This window comes from Acomys russatus, chromosome 32, assembly GCF_903995435.1.
Source record: "Acomys russatus chromosome 32, mAcoRus1.1, whole genome shotgun sequence".
NCBI classification, from domain to species: Eukaryota; Metazoa; Chordata; class Mammalia; order Rodentia; family Muridae; genus Acomys; species Acomys russatus.
Window position 1 is genome coordinate 23,908,185 of NC_067168.1, and position 22,442 is coordinate 23,930,626.

Consider the following 22,442-nt stretch of genomic DNA (forward strand, 5'->3'; position numbering starts at 1 on the left):
CCCAGCCGGACATTCATCACCAGTGTGCATAAGTAGGTACAATTAAACATTCCAGCTTGTAACCAGGTAAACATCATTACACCAAGAACTAATTACTCAATCTATCCAGATCAATTCAGCTAATCCATGGATAGAGTACAAAAAACTCCAGGGAATTACCTAACTTGTTCAAGATCTCCAGACTGGCAAACCGGAATATACACTATTTTGACTTAAAACACTGTCCCTTCCAGCTTCAAAATGTCAGTCAGCCAAAAATTGCAAAATATAAAGAATCTCGAAATTAATTTGTAAGGTATCAATAGTTTGCAAATCAGAATTTCAAATGTATATTTAGTTGGTTATATGTGTTGTCAAATAAAACTATCCTAAATAGAAAATGAATAACAGTTTAAGGCACTCATTAAGTACACAATGGGAAATCTATTTATTGATCAACAGCTGATAAAAGCAGCTACGATTTTCTTTATGAAATTACAGGATAACTTAGAAATATGAGATAGATTAAACAATAATTCTCAGAAAATTGGGAGACATTTCTATTAAGAACTGAAATTCAAGGCTTTGTTTAACATGCATGGCAGCCAATGATTTCAGAACCGTAGGACAATCTCCACCACTCGTTCTTAGGTAATACAGAGACCTGTGAGGGGTGTTTTGATTCAGAATCATATCCAAGTTCCTGGAAACATTTTTACACAGCCATGTACACATAAGCCAGTGTCTACTATAGTTCAGGCCCAATAGTCTAGATTATGAGGAATGATATACTTTTTTTTGTTGTTGTTTTTGTTTTTTGACAAAGGGTTTCTCTGTGTAGCTCTGGCTGTCCTGGACTCCCTTTGTAGACCAGGCTGGCCTTGAACTCACAGAAATCCGCCTGCCTCTGCCTCCAGAGTGCTGGGGATACATTCTTAATCGTACATCAATTACACTAACTGGGTCCTAATAAACATCACAAAGCCTGCAGCATTTGAGCCCAGGATGTAATGAATGCGTCACCAAGTACTGGCGGTGTGCTTCAGACAGGAGCTGAAGGCACTAAGAGAAAATCGAGGAGAGTAAGTGGCAGCTCTAACTCCAGTGCAATTACGGCTAGACTCCTAAAGCATAAACTCATTAAATATTAAGCAACACATAGCAAAATAAATATACTACCTGTAGTCTGTCAACTTTAATTCTTAGTTACAAAGATGTAACCGATAACAGATTTTACATGTAACAAATGTTTTACTCAAATGAAGAAAGCCTCTTTGCAGGCTTTATTAAGAGGCACAGTAACCATTTTAATTCGATATGAAGTCATCATAATATGTCGACATCGCCAGGCTGAGAAGAGTTTTTACTATTAAATATTCATACCTGCCATTGCAGCTGAAATCATGTGTACTTGGGTAGAATCAGGATCAAAAACACCATTCAACTTTTCCTTGCAGTTTGAGTAAGCAGCAAAGTATATTGCTCTAAAAATTACAAAAAAATGATTAATGGTATAAATCTTCATAATTTTAGAATAGAGAAATCTATTAGAAAAAAGTATCAGTCATATTCAATATAACATCAGGCTTACTCATTTTCTCCACAAAGCACATTTTGTACTTTAAGAAAAGCCAAACTCAAATGTATAGCTCGTAGCAACCATTCTCACATCACGCAAGCTGTACTCAACCACTTAGCAATTACAAGAAGCAAAAAGACTTTGTATAATCTTGATAACTGGAGACTTTATATTTCATGAGGCTGTGGTGTTTGCACTGTGAGTGCTAACTCAGAAGTCAGTGTGTTTAACTTGAGTTAGGTGAATATAACTTTAATAGGTAGAGCGGATCTAATCAGTCCAATGCTGGACAGTTCTAAGATTCTGTGGTCTATTCTCTATTATAAGCATATACAGAATAGGTTTATATATTCTACTTTTTTGGTGCTAGAGATCCCATCCAAACCTTCATCCCCTTTATATCTCTTGACCACAGTACTCTTTAAAAAAAAAAAAATTATTTACTTATTTATTGTATACGAGTGGTTTATCTGCATGTACGCTTGCTCACCAGAAGAGGGCATCATATCTCATTATAGATGGTTGTGAGCCACCATGTGGTTGCTGGGAATTGAAATCAGAACCTCTGGGAGAGCAGCTAGAGCTCCTAGCCGCTGAGCCGCCCCTCCCATAGTATTCTTAAGACAAATAATTTTAACAAATGTTATTAGGCCCATCAGGTCAGGTTATGTTTTGCAATGTCTGTAAACATCCCATTAAATTTGGAGTTCTTTCAGCCTTTGAAGTACTTAACAATGCTGATTTACAGAGTGGTAACAAAATAGAGTAGTAACTGACATTACTGAACCATTTCCTCTTATTATGTATGAGTATTCTGCCTCCATGTATGTAAGTGCATGAGTGCACAGAGCCCAGAAGAGGATGGCAAATCCTCTGGACTAGAATGATAGATGCTTATGAGACTCTCTGATGGTGCTGGGAACTGAATTCAGGTCCTCTGCAAGAGCAGTAAATGTTCTTAACTACTAAATCATCACAGCATCGCCATTTTCCATTAATATATCCTTTTTAAAAAGTACTTAAGACAAAAAGGGCCAGACATGTGGCTTATATCTGCAATTCTAGCAATCAGCGGGTAAGGCAAGAGAGTCATGAGTTCAAAGGCAAGCTGACCTAAGTGAAAGCCTGTTTCAAAATGGGGGGGGGGGCTAGTTAACAACGTAAAACAAAACATTCTATTTATGAGAAAAATTATAATGAAAAGATACTTAGCACACACAATTCTGAACCATGAGGGGGATGAGCTCCCGAGAAATCACAAGACACCTTAATTAAGAAAATAGGTATAGAGTACACATATAGGAAATCAACTTATAATAAAGAGGGTGTCATTACACAAAAAATTAAATACATGTCAAAATACCAAAAGAAAAGTTTTAGTTTATTAGTAACTATTTTTAAAAAATGGACAGAGCCAGGCATGGTGGTGCATGCCTTTAATCCCAGCACTCGAGAGGCAGAGGCAGGCAGATCGCTGTGAGTTCGAGGCCAGCCTGGTCTACAAAGCAAGTCCAGGACAGTCACGGCTACACAGAGAAATCCCATCTCAAAAAACCAAAACTGGACAGTAGCCAGCATTCTTAAGTATGTGGCTTAAGAGCAATAACTTCACTATATGAAAAGAAAAACTTGGTATGCCTCCTTTGAGGACAAATTAGCAATTTCTAGTTTTCAATGCATTTAGCTCCCTTTATCCAGAAACCCTACTTAAGTAGTCATTGTAAAAAAATATATGTATTTCTTTGCAACACTGTGGTGTATGACTATCATGCCAGCATCCCAGAGGCAGAAGTAGAGTTTTGAGTTTGAGGCCAGCCTGGCTATTTTATTTAGTACCACCCTGTCTCAAGAAACAAAAGCACATTTAAGCCAATAAGCTTCCTTCACTGCAGAAGGAGAGGGCTTGGGAATGTCCACAGAGCCACTGTCAGAACAGGAGCTGAAGGAATGGCTCTGACGTTAAGAGCACTTCATGTTTTCCCGTAGGTCCTGCATTTGGTTCCTAGCCCCACATCAGGAGCACAACTCCAGCTCCAGGGAATAGGACGCCCTTTTCTGGCCTCTGTAGGCACCTGACCACACAAACACACATGTATATACAAGATAAAAATAAATATTAAAAATATCACAGGCTGGCTGGGCTGTGGCGGCTATATACACCTTTAATCCCAGCACTCAGGAGGCAGAGTGAGGGAGTTCCTCTACAGAGGGAGTTCCAGGACAGCCAGGACTACACAGAGAAACCTATCTCAAAAAAGAAACAAAACAAATCAAAAACAAAATCACGTATCATGGAGTTTCAAGAAAAGTTATGTTTCTTATGATCCATTTATGTAAATAATTAATATGGACAATTCTTCATGCATATGACAACCCAGGAAAATTACTGGGAAAAAGTACACTGAACTGCTTATTAATGGTGGCTGTCTATGAAGAAAATAATGAATGTGTGTGGAAAGTACAACCAGTAAGGTAATACAGTACAGAAACTAAACCTTTAAATTTTATTACCATTGTGTGTGCTCCTGTGTGCATGTGGAAGTCAGAGAATAACTTTAGAAGTTCACTCTGTTCCCCCACTGTTGGCTCTGAGTGCTGAACTCGTCATCAGGCTTGCGTGCAGGCCCTTTCATACACCACCACCACCCGCTGCTTCTTTTCATTCCTATGTAGCGAAGCCCTGGTTTTGAGTCCAAGGTAATGCTGCTCAGCCTCCCCATTACAGGTATAGGCAACAGAACTCAATCCTGAATACGTTCTTAAAATGAAAGAAGTTAAATCCAGTAAGCAACTGGATGTGAATGAGGGATATGGTTTTAAGTACAGAACTAGGTGTCCATGTTCATTCTAAATATAAACTTTTCTGACCATCCTCCTAACTAGGCACACATGGTATACATACATTTGGGCAGGAAGAACATTCATACATAATAAATATATTTTTTAAAATGCTTATTTATAGTTAGGTAAACCTCTATAGTCCTGGTAGTACTCAAGTGTCTTAGGCAGGAGGACAATAAATTTGAGGCTAGCAGGGTTACTCAGTGAGATGTCTCAAAATAAAAACCAAGAACATCTCTTCCCCCCACCACACAACCAACCCATTTGTTTATTTATTTATTTAGACTTTTAAGAGTTATCAGAGTTAAATTAAAAGCAAAATTTCCAATAATTTGTCATAAAAATCAGTCTGGGAAGTAGAGGCAGGTGAATTTCTAAGTTCAGTTTATAGTTTTTGTCCTGTGTAATTTTTAGCCCTTCCCATAAGTATGAAATTCCTCTAATTCCTAAGGTCAAAAGAATATAAACATTCTGTCAGGAGGTATCACAACAGACAAGTTATTTGTTATGATGAAATTCAGATTTATTTTGAAAACATAACCAGTATAATAGATCCTTTTCATACTTAAAGACATTTATTCTAATTTATAGTTTTGAATAGTCTCTCAAATCTCAGGCCCATTCGTAGAAACTTAAAATATAAAACTTTCATCTATAAATAAGTTTTAACCTTAGAGCTACTTTATTCCACACTTCATTTTCCAAGTATGAGCACCAACAGTTTAAAATGAACACTATACCTTCTCCCTTACAACATGAAACATCTTCTTTGTATTCACAGTGCAATAGATCTGTTAGTCCCAGATTCAAAGTTTTCTTTGTAGTTTCCTTTTGATTAGCACCAGAAATTCTCATCTATCTAACTTCCCATTAATACTGAAAGTTGCACTTATAAATCTACTTGCTCCTGCAAATGATTATATCCAGATACCTTAAAATACAGACAGCCAACATTTTATTTAGCTCTCCCGCCTTTTTACCTGGAGGGGGCCACCCCCACCAAATTGGGGCCCAATCCTCTAAACAATGATCGAAGACCCTCTTTTTCCAGGATAACCCTGAAAAGAGAAAAGCAGATTATTAGAAAGAAGTGTTCTTCTACTGTCCTTTATTAATATCCTAGAGCAAGGCAAAGCCAACATCAGTTTATAATGTACCTTTCTGGTCTATTTCACTACTCATAAAAACACTTTTTGTGGGGGTGAGGGGGAGGGGAGCATGCAGGAAAAGTACTGAAGAATCAAGTGATTTACCAGTGATGATAAAATTCGGTACATATTATTATCTAAAATTACTGGCAAGATGGCCCAGTGGGTAAAGGCACTTGCCACACAGCCTAAGGATCTGATTTGGATCCCTGGAACTCACCTAAAGTCGGAAGTAAAACTGATTCCACATAGTTGGTCTTTGTTCTCCATATGCATACTGTAACATGTATGTACCCATATATGCACATGCACAAAAGTTTTTTAAATTATGGTTTCAGCAAGGTATGTAGGCTCATGCCTGTAATTCCAACACCTAGGAGGCTGAGATAAGAGGATCATCCCAAGTGTGAGGCCAACCTGGACTTCAAAGTGAGTTTCAAGTCAGGCTGGGCTTCACTGAGACCCTATTTCAAAAATAGTGGAAAAGATTAAAAAGTATAGAGATTGTGACACTGACTTGCCCTCTTGTGTGCTCTCCCTCCCTTCATTCTTACTGGTATCAGCCAGTTCAAGTCTACAGCTAAAAATGTAGTTTCTTCCTACTTTCACAGTCTGTCTGGTGCTGGGGATCAGACTCACACACAGAAGGCAAACCCTCCACCAATGAGCCACAGTCCAGTCTTTACCCGCAAGTTCAGCAGTAACATGTCAGTCACCTGTTCCAGTGAGATGCTATAGCAAAATCTATCACCCTAATACCCTAGCAGTTACTAGAATGCTTGGTGAGTTTCCCCTCCAATCAGTTAATATTTACTATATTGCGAACTTAATATAAAAAGAGCTCATGACTAGATAAAAAGATAGAAAAGCATACAGCCACTCACACTGAAAAATTTGCCGAGTATTTGTGAAAAAAAATGTTTAGGCAAATAATTTAATAGGTGGCAATAAACAAATACTGTACAAGAAATGTATCCCCAGAAGAAAAGGGACCGAGAATCTAAACTATATCAGGCTTTCTGAGATTAAGTAGTTCAATGAAGTCACAGAGGTGAGAAGAGACACCTATATTTTAATATAGAAGCCAGATGTGGTGACATATGCTTATAATTCCACATCTGGAAGGCTGAGGCTGAAGTAGTTCAGGCCATTCTAAATTAGATCTGATTTAGGACAATAAATAAATAAATAGTAAGCAAAGGGAACTTTAGAGCTAAGAGATGGCTACTCAGAGAGCTCCTCCGAGTGTCTGTAGACTAAAGACCTCTTAGGAGGCAGATTAATGTAACAGTTAATCAGCAGCATAAGCTGAGGGGAAAGACCTTTCTCTGTGAAGTACAAGGGTGGAAAACAACCCTGAGAAAAAAGTAACTTTCCACTCATTGCAGTTTTATGATAAGAAAACTACATAGGAGCTGGGTGTGGTGGCGCAGGCCTTTAACCCCAGCACTCGGGAGGCAGAGGCAGGCAGACTGCTGTGAGTTCCAAGGCCAGTCTGGTCTACAAAGTTCAGTCCAGGCCAGGCAAGGCTACAGAGAGAAACCCTGTCTTGAAAGAAAAAAACCCCCAAAACCAAAAACAACAAAACAAACAAACAAAAACATAATAAAACAACAACAACAACAAAAACGGGAAAAAAGAAACTAAACAGTATTCACTTATTGAGTATTTAAGTGATTAGTTAAACTAATTTCTGAAAAGATTAAAGGAGAGCATAAAAAACTTGAGGAAATGGTGGAGGTGGTATATGCCTCTAATCTTATTACTGGGTAGGCAAAAGCAGGGGAGTTTGAGTTTGAGGCCAGGCTGGTCTACACAGCCAGTGTTATATAATGAAGCCTTGTCTCAAAACAAAACAAAAAACCCTGAAGAATCTAAATTTAAAATGAACAAATAAACCTAGAGAGATAAAGAAATGTGTCTCAGGGGTTTAAAGGAGAATTTTAAGAAGGCCTGACCAATGGTACTGGCATAATGATGTTAAGACATGATTCCTGGGGCTGCAGGGATGGCTCAGTGGTTAAGAGCCTCTGGTTGCTCTTCCAGAGATCCTGAGTTCAATTCCCAGTACCCACATGGCAGCTCACAACCATCCATAACTGCAGTTCCCAGGAGATCCAATGTCCTCTTTTGTTGCGCACATATGTAGATGGAACACCCATATACATAAAATACATACATAAACAAATAAAAAGACATTTCCCAAATCAATTAGTACTTTGACATTTTAATTCAAAATTGCTGACAGTTTTCTTCTACCTTTCATGTACTTGGGTAACCAAGTTGAAAAGGTGTGATGCAATCTTTTAGCAGCAAATGTAAATACCTTGTATGAGCTCATCTGCTCTGACAAAACAAACACTATTGAGCTAAGTTCAAACAGATTTAAGTCACGTGAGCTGATAAGGCCGACACACACACACACACACACACACACACACACACACACAGAGGCACTGAGCTCTAACACAAACCTAAAGATGTAGAAGAAACTGATCTAAGTAAGTTGTTTTCTTTGGTTTTTTTGAGACAGGGTTTCTCTCTGTAGTCCCGGCTGTTCTGGAACTTGCTCTGTGAACCACGCTGTCCTTCATACTCAGGGATCCTCTGCCTCTGCCTCCAAAGTGTTGGGATTAAGGGTGTGTGTCACCATGGCCCGTCTTGAAACCACATTAATTAAGTCTAGTAATATAAACATGACATTTTTTCCCAAATCATCAGAAAAATGACAACACAGATTTTAAAACTGGGATAACTGTTTGAAGCTGAAGCTGGTTAGGTTCTATGTTTTGTAAAAAGCAAACAGACGATCGGCAATCAGATGCAGGTACTTGTGCAGATATGTGAACATTAAACACACAATAGCACTAACACTACCTTCATGTCAAAACTAAGTAAAACAGCCACCTGGGCATGGTGGCACAGAGGTAGGCCTGTTCTAGATACTAAATTCTAACCAGTCAGGGCTACATAGTGAGACCTTGCCTAGAAACAAATGAAACAAACAAACAAACAAACAAATTACAAGTCAAAACAAAATACCTACAATACCTTTAAAAAAGATACCCATTGTATAAATGTAGAAAAAATATTCTAAATATATACAATTTGGAAATATTCCATGTTATATAATCTTTATAACTGTTCTATTCCATTATGTCCTAGTGCCACTAACAAGTATGATTCATACTAATTTTTGTAATTGAATTTTCTAAAGAACCTTTTAAAATACAGAAAAAAAAAAAGTAAGCGTGGTTTGCTCTCACTTTAGACAATGGAGAGGCCCAGGGGACACTACTCGGTTGACACTGGCTCCAGCCATGGTGTTCAGCTGAACTTCAGAGATGTAAAGTGTCACAGAAGACGACTGCAACCGTGTCTTGACAACTTCCAGTGGACATGTCATAATAGCTCCCACTGTACCACCACATCTACAAAAAACAAGAGCAGAATTTAGGCATCTAATCAGCCAAAGAGAATATATATGCCCCTATCCAGTGCTCTAACCCAAAGGTTGCAACCTTACTAAAATTTAAAAGTTTGAAGATTAATTTTGTTGAAAGTTTCACTTACTTGACTGCAAATGAACACTTTCAGTCACTGACACGAACGGAGGGAACTAAGGAAAGAGCTCTGTCATGTGTTAACTGGTGACCCTAGTCCCCACATATCAGAATATGAAATAAAAAACCTGAGCTTAGTAATTTACACAGAAGGTATAATTAGGTAAAGGAAGATTTCTAGTGATGGATATTACTAAAAATGACTGACAAACTGAATTAAGACCGTAAGAGTTGATTAATGCTTCTTTCCCAGGCTGATCATCAGAGTAACAAAACAAAAACTCTAAACAAGGCTGGGTGGTGGTGGAGCACGCCTTTAATCCCAGCACTTGGAAGGCAGAGGCAGGTGGATCACTGTGAGTTCAAGGCTATAGTCCAGGACAGCCAAGGCTACACAGAGAAACCCTGTCTCAAAAAAACAAAACAAAACAAAACAAAAACCAAAAAACCAAAAAAACAAAAACAAAACAAAAAAACCCACAAAACAAAAAACCCAAAAAACAAAAACAAAAACAAAAAACCAAACCCAGTTACGGGGGAAAAAGAATTAGGTAATAACCTAAGCAATTATTCCCTTTATACACAAGAACAGGATGTGGTCCCTCAAGAGGCTGATGAGGGAAGGGTAGGGGTTTAAGGTAAGAGCACTTGCTGAACAGCATGAGGACCTGGTTGGAATCCTGAGCAGCCATGGAAAGCCAGACATGGCCATATAGGGGACATCTGTAACTCTAGAACTGGGAGCTTTCTGACTAGCTAGTTTACCTGCCAAGAGATTCAGTGGGAGGTCTCACACACACACACACACACACACACACACACACACACACACACACAAACACACGGGGGTGGGGTGGGGATCACTGTGAGTTTCAGACAAATGTGGGCACAGATTAAGCAGAGAGAGAAACAATTTTGCCTTACAGCATTATTCCTGAAAATAATGACTCAGCAGAGATCTTATTGTACTGAAATAAGAGCTAATAGAATCCAAAGAAAGGGAGCATGAAAAGACACATTGAAGCCTACTGTCCCACAGCCCAATTATGAAAATAATTGAAAGAATAGCAGACTTATGTAAAACGAAAAGGCGAGCGAATACTGTTGGAGGACCCTGTGGTTTGAGGTTGCAGCCCACCATGTCTCTGAGCTAGGTGCTGGATGGAGGGCTCCCCCCCCCCACCCCTGACCCCAAACTCCGACTCTCTGCCTGACCTCATCTGGAGAGTGTCCTTCAGCCTCTAACCCTATCTAAAATATGACCATTGGCACCGTTCCCTACTAGCAGTCCCCCTGCTGCCTACTGGATAATTAGGTACTGTGCTGCCCTTCATATGGCACGACTGTGCTGCCCGATGCAAAGGAAGCAACCCTGGCACTTCTAACCCCAGCCAATAGTGTGCACCTACCCTGGGAACTCTCCCTTCACGCCCCAAGAACTATATAGCTTTTGTTCACCCCGAATAAAGTGGAGCAGTCTCCATGAAGCTGATGCTGGAAGCTCATGTCCATTGTACTCATGGCTGCCCCTGCTCCCTTTGCCAGGACAGGTGGGCAACCCCCTAGCAGCCCACTAGAAGTTAAAGGCTAAGGGCAGGGGGGTGAGGGAGAGAAGGGGACAACGCACAAAGTTAACCTAAACTAAGGATGAATGAAAAAGCCTATAGAAAGCACAGCAGTGGTGGTGGTACACACCTTACTCCCACCAACTGGGAAGCAGAGGCAGGCAGATCTCTGAGTTCAAGGCCGACCTGACCTACAGAGTGTGTTCCAGGATAGCAAGGGCTACACAGAGAAACCCTGTCTCAAAGAGCAAAAAGAAGAACTAAAGGAAAAGACTTTATAGTTAGTAAGTGAATTTCAAAATAAAACTGAAAATATTTTAAATGGAATTACCCCATATGGGTGGCCAGAATATGGGTCATTAAATGAAAACTTCAGTACAAAGCATGGATACATCCCTATGGTTCATAAGGTCAGGGAAGTTTCAGAGGTCTCCAAAACAACAGAGGTGGCTGTTATTTCTCTTGGTTCCCCTCTATACCGTATGGTAAGACTCTATTGGTGAAGAAACAACATGCTTTGGTTGCAGGGCATGAAAAACAAATCCCAACCAACTGGGAAAATTCCCACTGCAGACTAGGTTTCACAGTGTCAGAAGGTGCTATGGAGTCAACCGGGGAGAAAAGACAGCAGTGGCCTTACCCAGCACTAGCCTGCACACTCCAATACCAACCCACCTGGCAAGATGTGACCAATTATAGTAGCATGCTTGTGACAGGCTAACTAACTGCTTTCTGACTGGATGTGAGGAGGTCTGCTCCACAGGAGTGAATTCATAAGTTGTATAACCCTGGTCAAAAGACCATGGCTGGGGAAGTCATAGCGCTTAGGGTAGAACCTGCTACTGTCTGTTATTTTGTTAAATGGTCATCTTATAAATTGCCTTCTAAATATTTCTATCTACAGATTGAAGAAGCTTCTTTTTGCTGTGGTTACTAGTCAGAGATCTTTTTGGGGGTGGGATGGGTGTTTTTTAAGACAAGGTTTCTTTATAAAGCATTGACTATCCTGGACTCACTTTGTAGACCAGGCTGGCCTTGAACTCGGAGATCTGCCTGCCTCTGCCTCCAAGTGCTGGGATTAAAGGCATGTGCCACCACAGCCCGTGTGTAGTCAGAGATCTTTAACTGGTCAAAGTGCTAAAAATAAAGGACTGTGTCAGCCTTAAAAAGGATATCTATTATCAAATCAGCCCACTCTCTACCCTGCCCCCCAGCAAAGCTCAGGAAACACTGAGGAAGAGGAGGCAGAAAGAATGTAACACCCAGAGGATGAGAAGTGAAATACTATCTTCTAGTCATGACATAGCTAGCAAACTCATGAACTCACAGTAGCTGGGGTCTGCTACAAAATAAATGGGGTAGTGATCTCCAGACCCCATTCCTACTCAAGAGCTAATGGTAGTGGACAGCTGCTGGAGTAAGTAGAATCACTTGGGGTTTGTTTAATTTAAGTGGTGTGACTACTGATACAATTTCCATGCTCCAGTGGATGGACCAACATCCATGCACACAAAGGCAGCACTAACTAGACTTAGTGGGTTATATAATAATATATAATATGGTATATATTATAATAATAAGGAAGAAGAAGAGGAGTACATGAAATTGGGGGACTGTATTGGGAGAAATATCAGGGGTGGGAGTTGGAGGGAAGACACAGGAGTAGATATATTTCACAGTATCCATGTATGAAAGTCTCAAGAACACAGAATCCTAAGAAAAAGAAAAGAAAACGAAAAGAAAAAAAAACTGTGCTAGTTAGTTTTAGTTTTGTGTCAATTTGATGCAAACTAGAGTTATGTGGCAAGAGGGAATCTTAATGGGAAAATGACTCCATCAGCTTGGCCTACAGGCATGTCTGTGGGGTATTTCCTTCATAATGATTGATGTGGGAAGGTCTAGCCCACTGTGGATGGTACAACTCTCAGCAGATGTCTTGGGTTAAGAAAGCAAAACGAGCTGGACATGGTGGCACATGCCTGTAACCCCAGCACTCGGGAGGCAGAGGCAGGGGGATCTCTGTGAGTTTGAGGCCAGCCTGGTCTACAAAGTGAGTGCAGGACAGCCAAGGCTACACAGAGAAACCCTGTCTCGAAAAACCAAAGAAAAACAAACAAACAAACAAACAAACAGGCAAAAGGAGCAACCTATGGGGAGCAAGTCAAAAATAAGATTCCTCGGCCTCTGCTTGAGCTCAAGCCTTCCTTCAGGTTCTTGCCCAACTTGAACTCTTCCCTGGCTTCCCTCAGTGAGTAGCTTTTGGTCATTTTTATCACACAACAGAAAGCAAACTAGTACAGAAGCCAAATGTGAAAATTAATAATATATGAAGTATCTGAAGCAGAATGCATTTACATTATGCAAAACATTTAATATATTGCTTCCACAAGCAAAATACCCAACAAGAAAAAAAATCTTCCCAGAAGTAGCAGGTATTTGTGACAGAAATCTTACTTTCTAAAGGGACTACAGTTAGGATATGACTGTGTGATAAGTGTCTGACTAGCAGAAATGGAACCCCAGAGGTTTAATGAATTTCCCAGGACTCATGTACTCAGTAAAACTGCATTCCTTACATTCCTGGGCAGGAGTCTAGTTCCCTGGTGAGCTAAAAAAAAAAAAATCTGAGTTCAAGTTTAACAAAATGCACTGGACACAGATGCACTAAGGCAATCTTTTCAACTACACCTAAGAAAGGCTTAGATCCCAGAGGATAACACACAAAGACAACATCAGAATGCCAGAGTCCTCAATAACCACAAACTTACCTCTAGAATCCAAAGCAACCAACTACAGCACACAAAGGGCTCTAGTGCATGAGAATGGCTACATTTTATTTCCTCCTAGACAGGTAACTAAAGAGAAGCCTTCCACCAAGTAAGGGAGCAAAGGGAAAACAGTAGAAACTAAATGCAGGAATGAAACACACACACACACACACACACACACACACACACACACACACACACACACACACACACCCACCCCCTTTGGTCACAAAATGGTCAGGAAGTGCCATACTTAGAAATTAAGTCAATCCAGATATGAGAGTTCAGAATGAAAACAGTAGAAACTAAATGCAGGAATGAAACACACACACACACACACACACACACACACACACACACACACACACACACACACACACACACCCTTTGGTCACAAAATGGTCAGGAAGTGCCATACTTAGAAATTAAGTCAATCCAGATATGAGAGTTCAGAATGACAAAAATCTCTCAAGGGCAGTTCATAAAAGGAATGTATTTGACCTCTGTGAGTTCCAGGCCAGCCTGGTCTACCAAGTGAGCCTAGGACAACCAAGGCTACACAGACAAACCCTGTCTCGAAAAACAAACAAAAAAGGTGTTTTATTTTTATGGCATCATCAACTTGGAGCACAAGATTAAAGCACTGGGCTACAATGCACTCAGCGTACTGTCTAACTGAACATGAGCACAATGAAAATCTATTAAATATACAGTATTTAGCTCACTTATGAATTAAGATGTGATGGCACAATTATTCTAAGCTAAGCAAGTAATTACTGGGAAGGGCCTGGGAGCCATGGCACAAGCACTTGGGAGGCAAAAGCAGAATCGGAAGTTGAAGTTAATCCTCAGCTGCACAGCGGGTGAAAGCAAGTGTAGCCTTATCTCAAACAAGAAATACGATGTAACATTGTCTTAGTCTTATTCCACTCCTCCAGCTTCATCCCAATAAACAAATTTTTATAAGACAACATTTAAACTTTTCATAAACACCGCTCTGCATAACTAATATAATCATGTTTTAAAAACTGGCAAGAAGCAGCTCAAGGCCTGCCTAGGCTACAGTGTTCCAAAACAACTTAGTGAGATTTTTGTCTCAAGATAAAAAGAAAGCTGGTGCACGCCTTTAATCCCAGTACTCAGGAGGCTGAGGCAGGCGGATCTCTGTGAGTTCAAGGCGAGCCTGGTCTACAAAGTGAGTCCAAGATGGCCAGGGCTGTTACACAGAGAAACCTTGTCTCAAAAAAAAAAAAAAAAAAAAAAAAGGTTGAACTATGAGGCTCTTGGTTTCCTTTGCAGAATCAAGTTGAGGAAGTATCTGAAATCAAAAGCAGCTGAAAAGCCTATAACTACCCAGGGCAGAAATGTCTAGGCTAAAAATCATCAGGAAGGTGAAATGGGATTCAAGGTTTTCTGACACTCAACTACCAACACGAGTGAAAGAAAAAGACAAAGCAGCCACGCATGGTAGTGCACACTTAACCTCAGCCCTTGGGGAAGCAGAGGCTGAGGGATCTCTGAGGCCAGCCTGGTCTACACAGCAAATTCCAGGCCAGTGATGGGTACATAGACTTTGTTTCAAAAAGTAAAGCAAATAAAAATACACAAAGAAAATGACAAACCAGAAAGAAAAATCAACTTCCTTCAAATCTCACTGGTTGAACAAACATGCTTCTCTGCACTCCACTCCAGGAGTCTCTGCCTGCTACGAGAGCTGTTTTCCTCTGGCCCAGTGATGTGGTCATTAGTTAGAGCAATAGCAATGTGGCAGCCAAGTAATCCGCTAATAGAGAATTTTACTATTTAAATGTCACAATTCAAAGTTTCTTCTGTAAATCACTCATTTGTTCTGTTTTTTTCCACTGGCAATTCCAAGAAGAGAACAGCCAAATTTGAGAACAAAGAACATTAAAAATTCATTATAGCATCAAAAATCTCTAAATTATGAATCTTACTGAACTATAAAATGACATTATATCTTAGGCAAACTACCTGGATGGATTATGTGTATCCTCCCTTTACAGGCAGGGACTGGAGCAATGGCTTCAGTTAGGAGCATGGGTTGTTCTGAGTATCCACATCGAGGTTCACAACAGGATGTAACGCCAGCTCCAGAGGATCAAATGCCCTCCAAGCGTACCCAAAATGCATTAGTGCAGACATGGGCAGGCAAAACACTACACACACAATAAAAAAAAGTTTCCCGGCAGTTGGTGAGCAGAGTGGTACACAGGTAAAATCCAGCACCCCCAAGGCTAAGACAAGGGGACGAAGACTTGCAGATCTGCATAACAACACACTGCCACTCAGAGAAAGTTTATACATCAACCTACAACCACTTAAACCTTGTTCAACTCAACAACTTTTAAAGACAATTAATTAAAACCCTTCTACTTTTGCCTGTGCGGTAAGTTTACCCAACTTTAAGGAGTTGCTTCTATTTGCCTATGTACATAAGAGAAAAATTCTGGCATGCCAGTGGTCAGCAACTTTTATCAACCTCTTAAGTGGCACAGTGTAACCAAGAGCTGAATATAAGACACTCTGCAAACATCTTATAAGAAAGCCATGTGTCCACTGAGAGCTTCAAAGTACTCTCCCACACAAGTTTACCACAGCACACAAGGACGAAGTTGAGAGTGAGGGGATGGGAAAGGCAGGAAGAACTTTTCTCTAACTAGCAGTACCAAGCAGATCAATTTCAGCCACACTAAGACTCATGAGCCTACCAGGTGCAGACACAGAAACCACTGTATTGACTCAAACTGCTGAGCCACTAGAGCGGGGTGGGGAGCATAGGAGCCTGTGAATCTTCAACATTCCGTTCTAGGAAAGGCGTGAACATGAAACAGACTGATCCTAAGACTGTGACTGTCAGACACAGGCCTTCATTTTGAGGCTCTAGGCAAGGAAATTCTTAAGTGTGAAAAGTATTTCCCAAGTAGGTCCACAAAACTGGGTGGTGTGCACATTTTAAAAGGTGCTTGGGAAGCCAGGAGGTGGTGGCGCATGCCTTTAATCCCAGCACTTAGGAGGCAGAAGCAGGCAGAACTCAGTGAGTTCCAGGCCATCCTGGTCTACAGAGTTTCAGTACAGCTAGAGCTGTTACACAGAGAAACCCTGTCTCGAGGGGGGGAAAAGGTGCTTGGGAATCCATCTTTCTTATCTTTACACAAATACATTTCTGCAGACAAATGCAGTTTAGCCTTGTAAAAGCAGAATGAATAGGTTGGCCCATTTTTCTGTCTCCACGTAATATACCGTTTCATAAAAAACAACAGAAAAAAGTTCACAAATATGTTAATTAATCTTAAGGGGTTTTTGTATAGTTTTATGTATCAAAACATGCGGGCCATCTCTGAAATCTTGTAAACCTCATTAAGGAATTCTTACCCTCCCCCCAACCTTTTCTTTTGAGGCTTATTTTTTTTTAACCACTATTACAGACTGAGCATTATCTCAAGACTTTAGTATTAAGGCAAAAACCACACTTTTTCAAAATGGCTAGGAACATTCATTTCCTATACAATGACAGGTTACCATAAAAAGCAAATAAACTGTTGAAAATAAAGGGGTATTTGACATATGTGCACTGTTTTTGGTACAGAAAAAAATTAACAGGCTATTATTCTTACTTCCAATGTTAGAGCCAAATAAACACTAGTAATACCCAAATCAGAAAATGCTGGCCAACTGATCAAACAGAAGTGTGGAAGGAAACTATCATATAGATCAGTGTACAGGTGTATAGTATCAGACTAAGAACTAAAATATCCACTATAAAAACAAAATATACAGAAGGAATGTGATACATTTTTAAAAAGTAAATTTCTCTGATAAAGTATAACAAATCTATTTGCTTCCCTTGCGTTAAATTTCAAAACTGTTCATTTGTTTTCTAAGACTTTCCTGTTCCAACAGCATTTTTAACCCCTTGCCCTGTAAACACCTAATTAAAACCACGAAAAATCTCTAATCAGAACAGATCCGATGGCTAGGAGCTCTTAAACATAATTTATATGGCAGTAACTAGAAAGCTCAACATTTTTTTCCTTGCAACAGTATACTTGCTTCATTCACTGAGGTTCAGAACACATTTTCTGACTCTTTCTTTTCTTTGCTGAGGCAGGGTCTCATTATACAGACTAGGCTAACCTGGAAGATATCTGCCTGGCTCCGCCTCTGCCTCCTGAGTGCTACCATGCCCGGCTGCCTCTTGTGCTTTGATGGTTCCTCCTGTTCCAACCCTTACTGAAGATTTGACCTTAAGCAGGCATGCTCAGGCAGCATCAGGCCCTCGAATGGTCCGTCTCCCAGGCCTTTTTCGGCCACCCCCACTCCCAGAAAAAACCGCTGCTCCTTGATGAGGAGTTCTGAGACTGCCAACAGCTGCAGTTCCACAGCCTTGCCTTTAGACTGCCAGTGCAAATGTCAGCACGGCTGTGAATGGCGAGCAATGTCTGACGATCTTTATGAGCATGGCCTTAGGACCCCAGATCACCCCAAGGGTTCTTGGGAATTCTAAAGAGTCCTAGCCTCACCCATCACAGCCCCTACACTAATCCACCACGGGGAAGTGGGTGAAGAATTCTCTGTCAGGAAAAGTAGCTTCTTTTAGTTTTCCAATTCCTTAGAATGATATTCTCACAGAGGGTCTATCTCAATGTTTAAGACAGACAGACAGACACACACACACACACACACACACACACACCCAACTTCATAAATTCAAATCCTATCAGCTGAGGTGACAGTACTGAGAAGAGGGGCTGGGCCTTATGTTTGGTAGTGTCATAAAAGAGTGCTGCTAGCTAGTCCCGTCTACCATTTGAGAGGACGCAGTCTGAAGAAGCAGACCCTCACTAGCAGGCATGCAAGTTGCCATCACCATCAACTGGACTTTCAAGACTCTAGAACTGAAACAAATAAACGTTACCTTTTTAGATGCCACCTGATTTATGGTATTTTGGTATAGCAGCCCAAAATGTCTAAGTAAGACACAGAACGGGGGACATGGCTCAATGGTTAAGAGCAATTACTGGTCTTGTAGAGGACCTGGGATCAGTTCCCAGCACCTACAGTGTGGCGCAAAACTGTGTTACTCCAATTCTAGGATACCTGATGCCCTCCTCTTTTGACTGGCCTGCATGGGTTCCTACCTACATGCAGTGCACATACATACACTCAGATATGCGCATGTGCACACACTTTTTAAAAGAAAATTAAGTCTGTTTTACTTCATGTATATGAATGTTCTGTTTCGTGCGTGGCTGTTAGATCACCCAGAACTGGGGTTTCGGATGGTTGTGAGCCACCATATAAATGTTGAGAATCAAACAGAACCTGGGTGCTCTCCAAGAGCAACAAATATTCTCCCCTCTCTCTCCCCACCCAGACAGGGCTTCTCTGTGTTACCCTGGCTGTCCTGGACTCACTCTGTAGACCAGGCTAGCCTCAAACTCAGAGATCTGCCTGCCTCTGCCTCCCATGTGCTAGGATTAAAGGTGTGTGTCATCATGCCCGGCTGCAACAAATATTCTTAACCACTGACCCATCTCTCCAGCCACACATAAACAAACAACCCCCTCCCAAAACCAACCCACAGGAAAAATAAAAAAGATGGAGGAAATGGGAATAGTAAAAAAATATGGACATAGCATAGTTAAAAAAAAAAAAAAACCTCATTAAAAGTATTCTATTTCTGGCCTCTTACAAGGAAGCAGTTGAAATAATTTCACAACAAAATTCATCACAAGAGTTTCTTACTAAATAAATGATATTCATAAATAACTTGATAAAAATTCTCCTCATACTTTATGTTTGTGAACAGATACATAACATCTCAAGTACAATGAAAACTAAACCTTATTTACATTCTTATCTTTACAGGCTACCATGGAATGTCTCTGAAACTCAGCTGACCCACGATCTTACAAATTCTGAATATTAACTCTGGCAAAAGCATAATGAGATCAAAGGGTGCCTTAAAGAAAGCACGAGTTAAGCACATGAATATGTCATTCAGACCCAAGGTCCAGTGTTAGTGTTTCAAGCATTCCTATTTAACAATACAGGCCCTAGTAATAATCTTTCTGGATCCTGATGCACCTGAGTATAAAGCATTTTAGTTAACAGAAAAGGAACTCAAAGGCTCCCATGTTAAGGAAACCCCTGCCTATGAATAAATGCCACTATGAAAGGTTACTCTTGGTTCTTTTAAGGTTTATTGAGCATAATACAAAGAATACCTGTATGTGAGGAAGGCCGGGCAGAGAGCTACAAAGACACCATTCTCCCATGTAGTAAAATGAATTTTCAATTTCTAGTATATATAATCCTGTCATAGTAAACAAACCTAGTGCTTATGAAGAAAACAGTATATTATTGCCAAAAATAAGCAATTTTGATATGTAAATTAGATATGTTCAATAAAGAACATTTCCAACATAACCTGCCTATATTGCTACATGTTAAGCACATACAACACTGCCAGATTATACAAAACAGAATTTATGTACTGTAAAATTGTCAAGACTTTTAGAATTACTTCTTCCTCATTTTACATGTATGAAAATGTCTGACCTTAGGGAATTTTTTTGACATCTGTATTTTGATCAAAATGACTTTTGTTATCACCTATTACTCTGTTTCTATAAGGAGTGTATGTTAAAATCACTTATGCAACCATTGTATACAAATATGAAATTGAGATGAAATGCAAAGAAAGGGAATTTACAACTCAAAACAAGTATCTTGTCCCATTTAGCCTTGCACTGTGCACATACTAGACTTCTTTGGTAAGTGGAAAGAATGAACTGATATTTTTGGATCCCATAAAAAAATCCTCCATTCCATCTCTCAACAACAAAAACCTAAACAGAATGGCCTAAATCTACAAGTATTAATAAACACAAAGTGATGAGCCTAGTACACCTGGAAAGTTAACACACTCAGACTAAATTACATCATATACAAGCATAATATACCTTTAACAAAACCTGCAATATATAAAGCCTGAACAAAGAATAACACGTATTAGGAGCCACAGAAGGGCCTGCCTCAGAAGAGACCTTGTCAATTTTGTTTTACAGGTGAAGTGATTAAAATGAAAGGGGTTTTGCCCATTTCTTAATTCAAATTATCAGCCTGAACTACATCTATGGCCTTCTAACTTCTCTTTCTCAGACGATCTAATTGCAAGTAGAAATCCAGCTACTGCAGGACAAAACATCCTTACTTTTCCCTACGCCCCCCTACACACACACACACACACACACACACACACACACACAGAGAGAGAGAGAGACAGAGAGAGAGAGAGACAGAGAGACACAGAGAGAGACACAGAGAGAGAGAGAGACAGACAGACAGAGGAATATAGCACTCGAGGGGCCTAGGGATGCAGCCCGGAGGTGAAGAACTTGACCTGCCCGTGCAAAGTACAGGTACAGCAGAGATTTAATTTGCCCTTTACTGGCAGTAAACATTTTCAGAAACATAAAAAGCAAACACAAAATTAGTAGTTGCTTTAATGGCAGAATAGAGGACGGTTCAAATTTGGTGAATAATAAACGTTGAGTTAAATGTGTGCCGACTAAGGAAACTATTGTGATTACTGGGAATTACTAGTGTGTGAATCCCCACACGCTAACTCACACAACCATGAAGGGAATGCGTATGTATTCCTTTGATATTCTTAAAGTGGTTGATCCAAAAAACTAAAGCATAGGGTGTGAGAATACTCTTTATTCTGTTATACGGGTTAAAAAAGTTAGTTCATCCTAACTATATTTTACGACAACTTTATAACCTTGCAGATAAAAGTCTTAACGTTGTTCTATTTCTCTAAATAATTGGGAAGGAACATATCGAATGGAGGAACAAGCCTGGCTCAGCAAAATGGCTGTAGCACTCACGCAGGAGGATCAGCAAACCAGGCTCCATACTAATCCTGTACACATATATAGTTAAATATTCACCTAAATACCTGACTTCTCTCAACCCACGCCCACCCGTTCTCCAAAGCAGCGAAGTGCTGAGGGCTGCTTTAAAAGAAAAAAAGAAAAAAGAAAAACGGACTTCAAAGTCACAGCCGCTTTAGCCGGGGTAAGCTAAGGAAAGAAAAATTTTCCAGAGCTGGAAATAACCTTCAGGCACCGCAGGCGACAGCACAGCAACGCCTTCCTTGCCCGCTGCGACACCCGCCAGCAGCCACAGCGCAGCGGCGGCCGGAAACAAGGTCGCCCGCGAACGTGGGCAACGTGAGGGCCCAGGCGCGCGGGGCGGGAGGCAGGGGAGGCCGAGCTTGCTCCCATTTTGTCGCCAGGCCGAGCCTCCTACCCTGAGGCCGGGGTCCGCGCGCCCCAGCTGTCGCGCAGTATAGACCAGCTAGGCCGCGACAACGCCCAGGCCCGGCGTGGCCTCCTTAGGCCCGCAGCCTCCACCCCGCCCGCCCCACCGACCTTACCCTCCGGCAAACAGATGCACCAGCGTGTCCCTATGGCTCATTCTCTCTTCTGCATGTCCTCCGGGCGCAGAGGCGGGACTCGGACCCAGCAGCCCGCCGCGGCCAGCGGCGAGGGTCGAGACGGGGCGGGGGTGGGGAGGGGAGGACGCCGGCGAGCGGGCGGAGCCGCGGCTGCGGAAGGGCCACCGGCGAACCCACTCCCGCGGCGTTCCTGCTCCGGCTAGACTGCGCAGCCGGAGTCGGCGAGGAGTCGGAGGTCCCTACATAAACAGAAGCTCCTATTGGTCTAGGTGGCGTGACGTCACGACAGTCGCACACCTCTTTCACGTGATCTCTGGGGGGGGGGGGGGCTCCTCAATGAAGGGCCGCGGGGCAGGGCGGGAGTGCTTTCACCCGTGTAGTAGATCAGCAGGCTCGCCCTCGCACCTGATCCGCTAATCTGGAAGGCTGCCCAGCCCTTGCAACTGGTAATTATTTTCAATACAGTTGAACCTGCAAAATAATATAGATACCAATATGCTAATCACACCGA

The 22,442-nt window shown here is 41.1% G+C and overlaps 1 protein-coding gene across 1 annotated transcript in view; it reads right to left on the reverse strand.

The window, feature by feature from the left end:
* Positions 1-22,129, reverse strand: part of Slc25a36 (solute carrier family 25 member 36) — a 30,830-nt gene extending 8,701 nt beyond the window's left edge. The window contains exons 1-4 of the mRNA XM_051140770.1: positions 21,911-22,129; positions 8,814-8,978; positions 5,380-5,457; positions 1,363-1,463 (exon numbers count right to left, since the gene is read on the reverse strand). Of these exons, the coding sequence (XP_050996727.1) occupies positions 1,363-1,463; positions 5,380-5,457; positions 8,814-8,978; positions 21,911-21,951 (385 nt within the window). The 5' untranslated portion in view covers positions 21,952-22,129. The remainder of the gene's footprint in view (positions 1-1,362; positions 1,464-5,379; positions 5,458-8,813; positions 8,979-21,910) is intronic.
* Between the last annotated feature and the right edge of the window lie 313 nt (positions 22,130-22,442).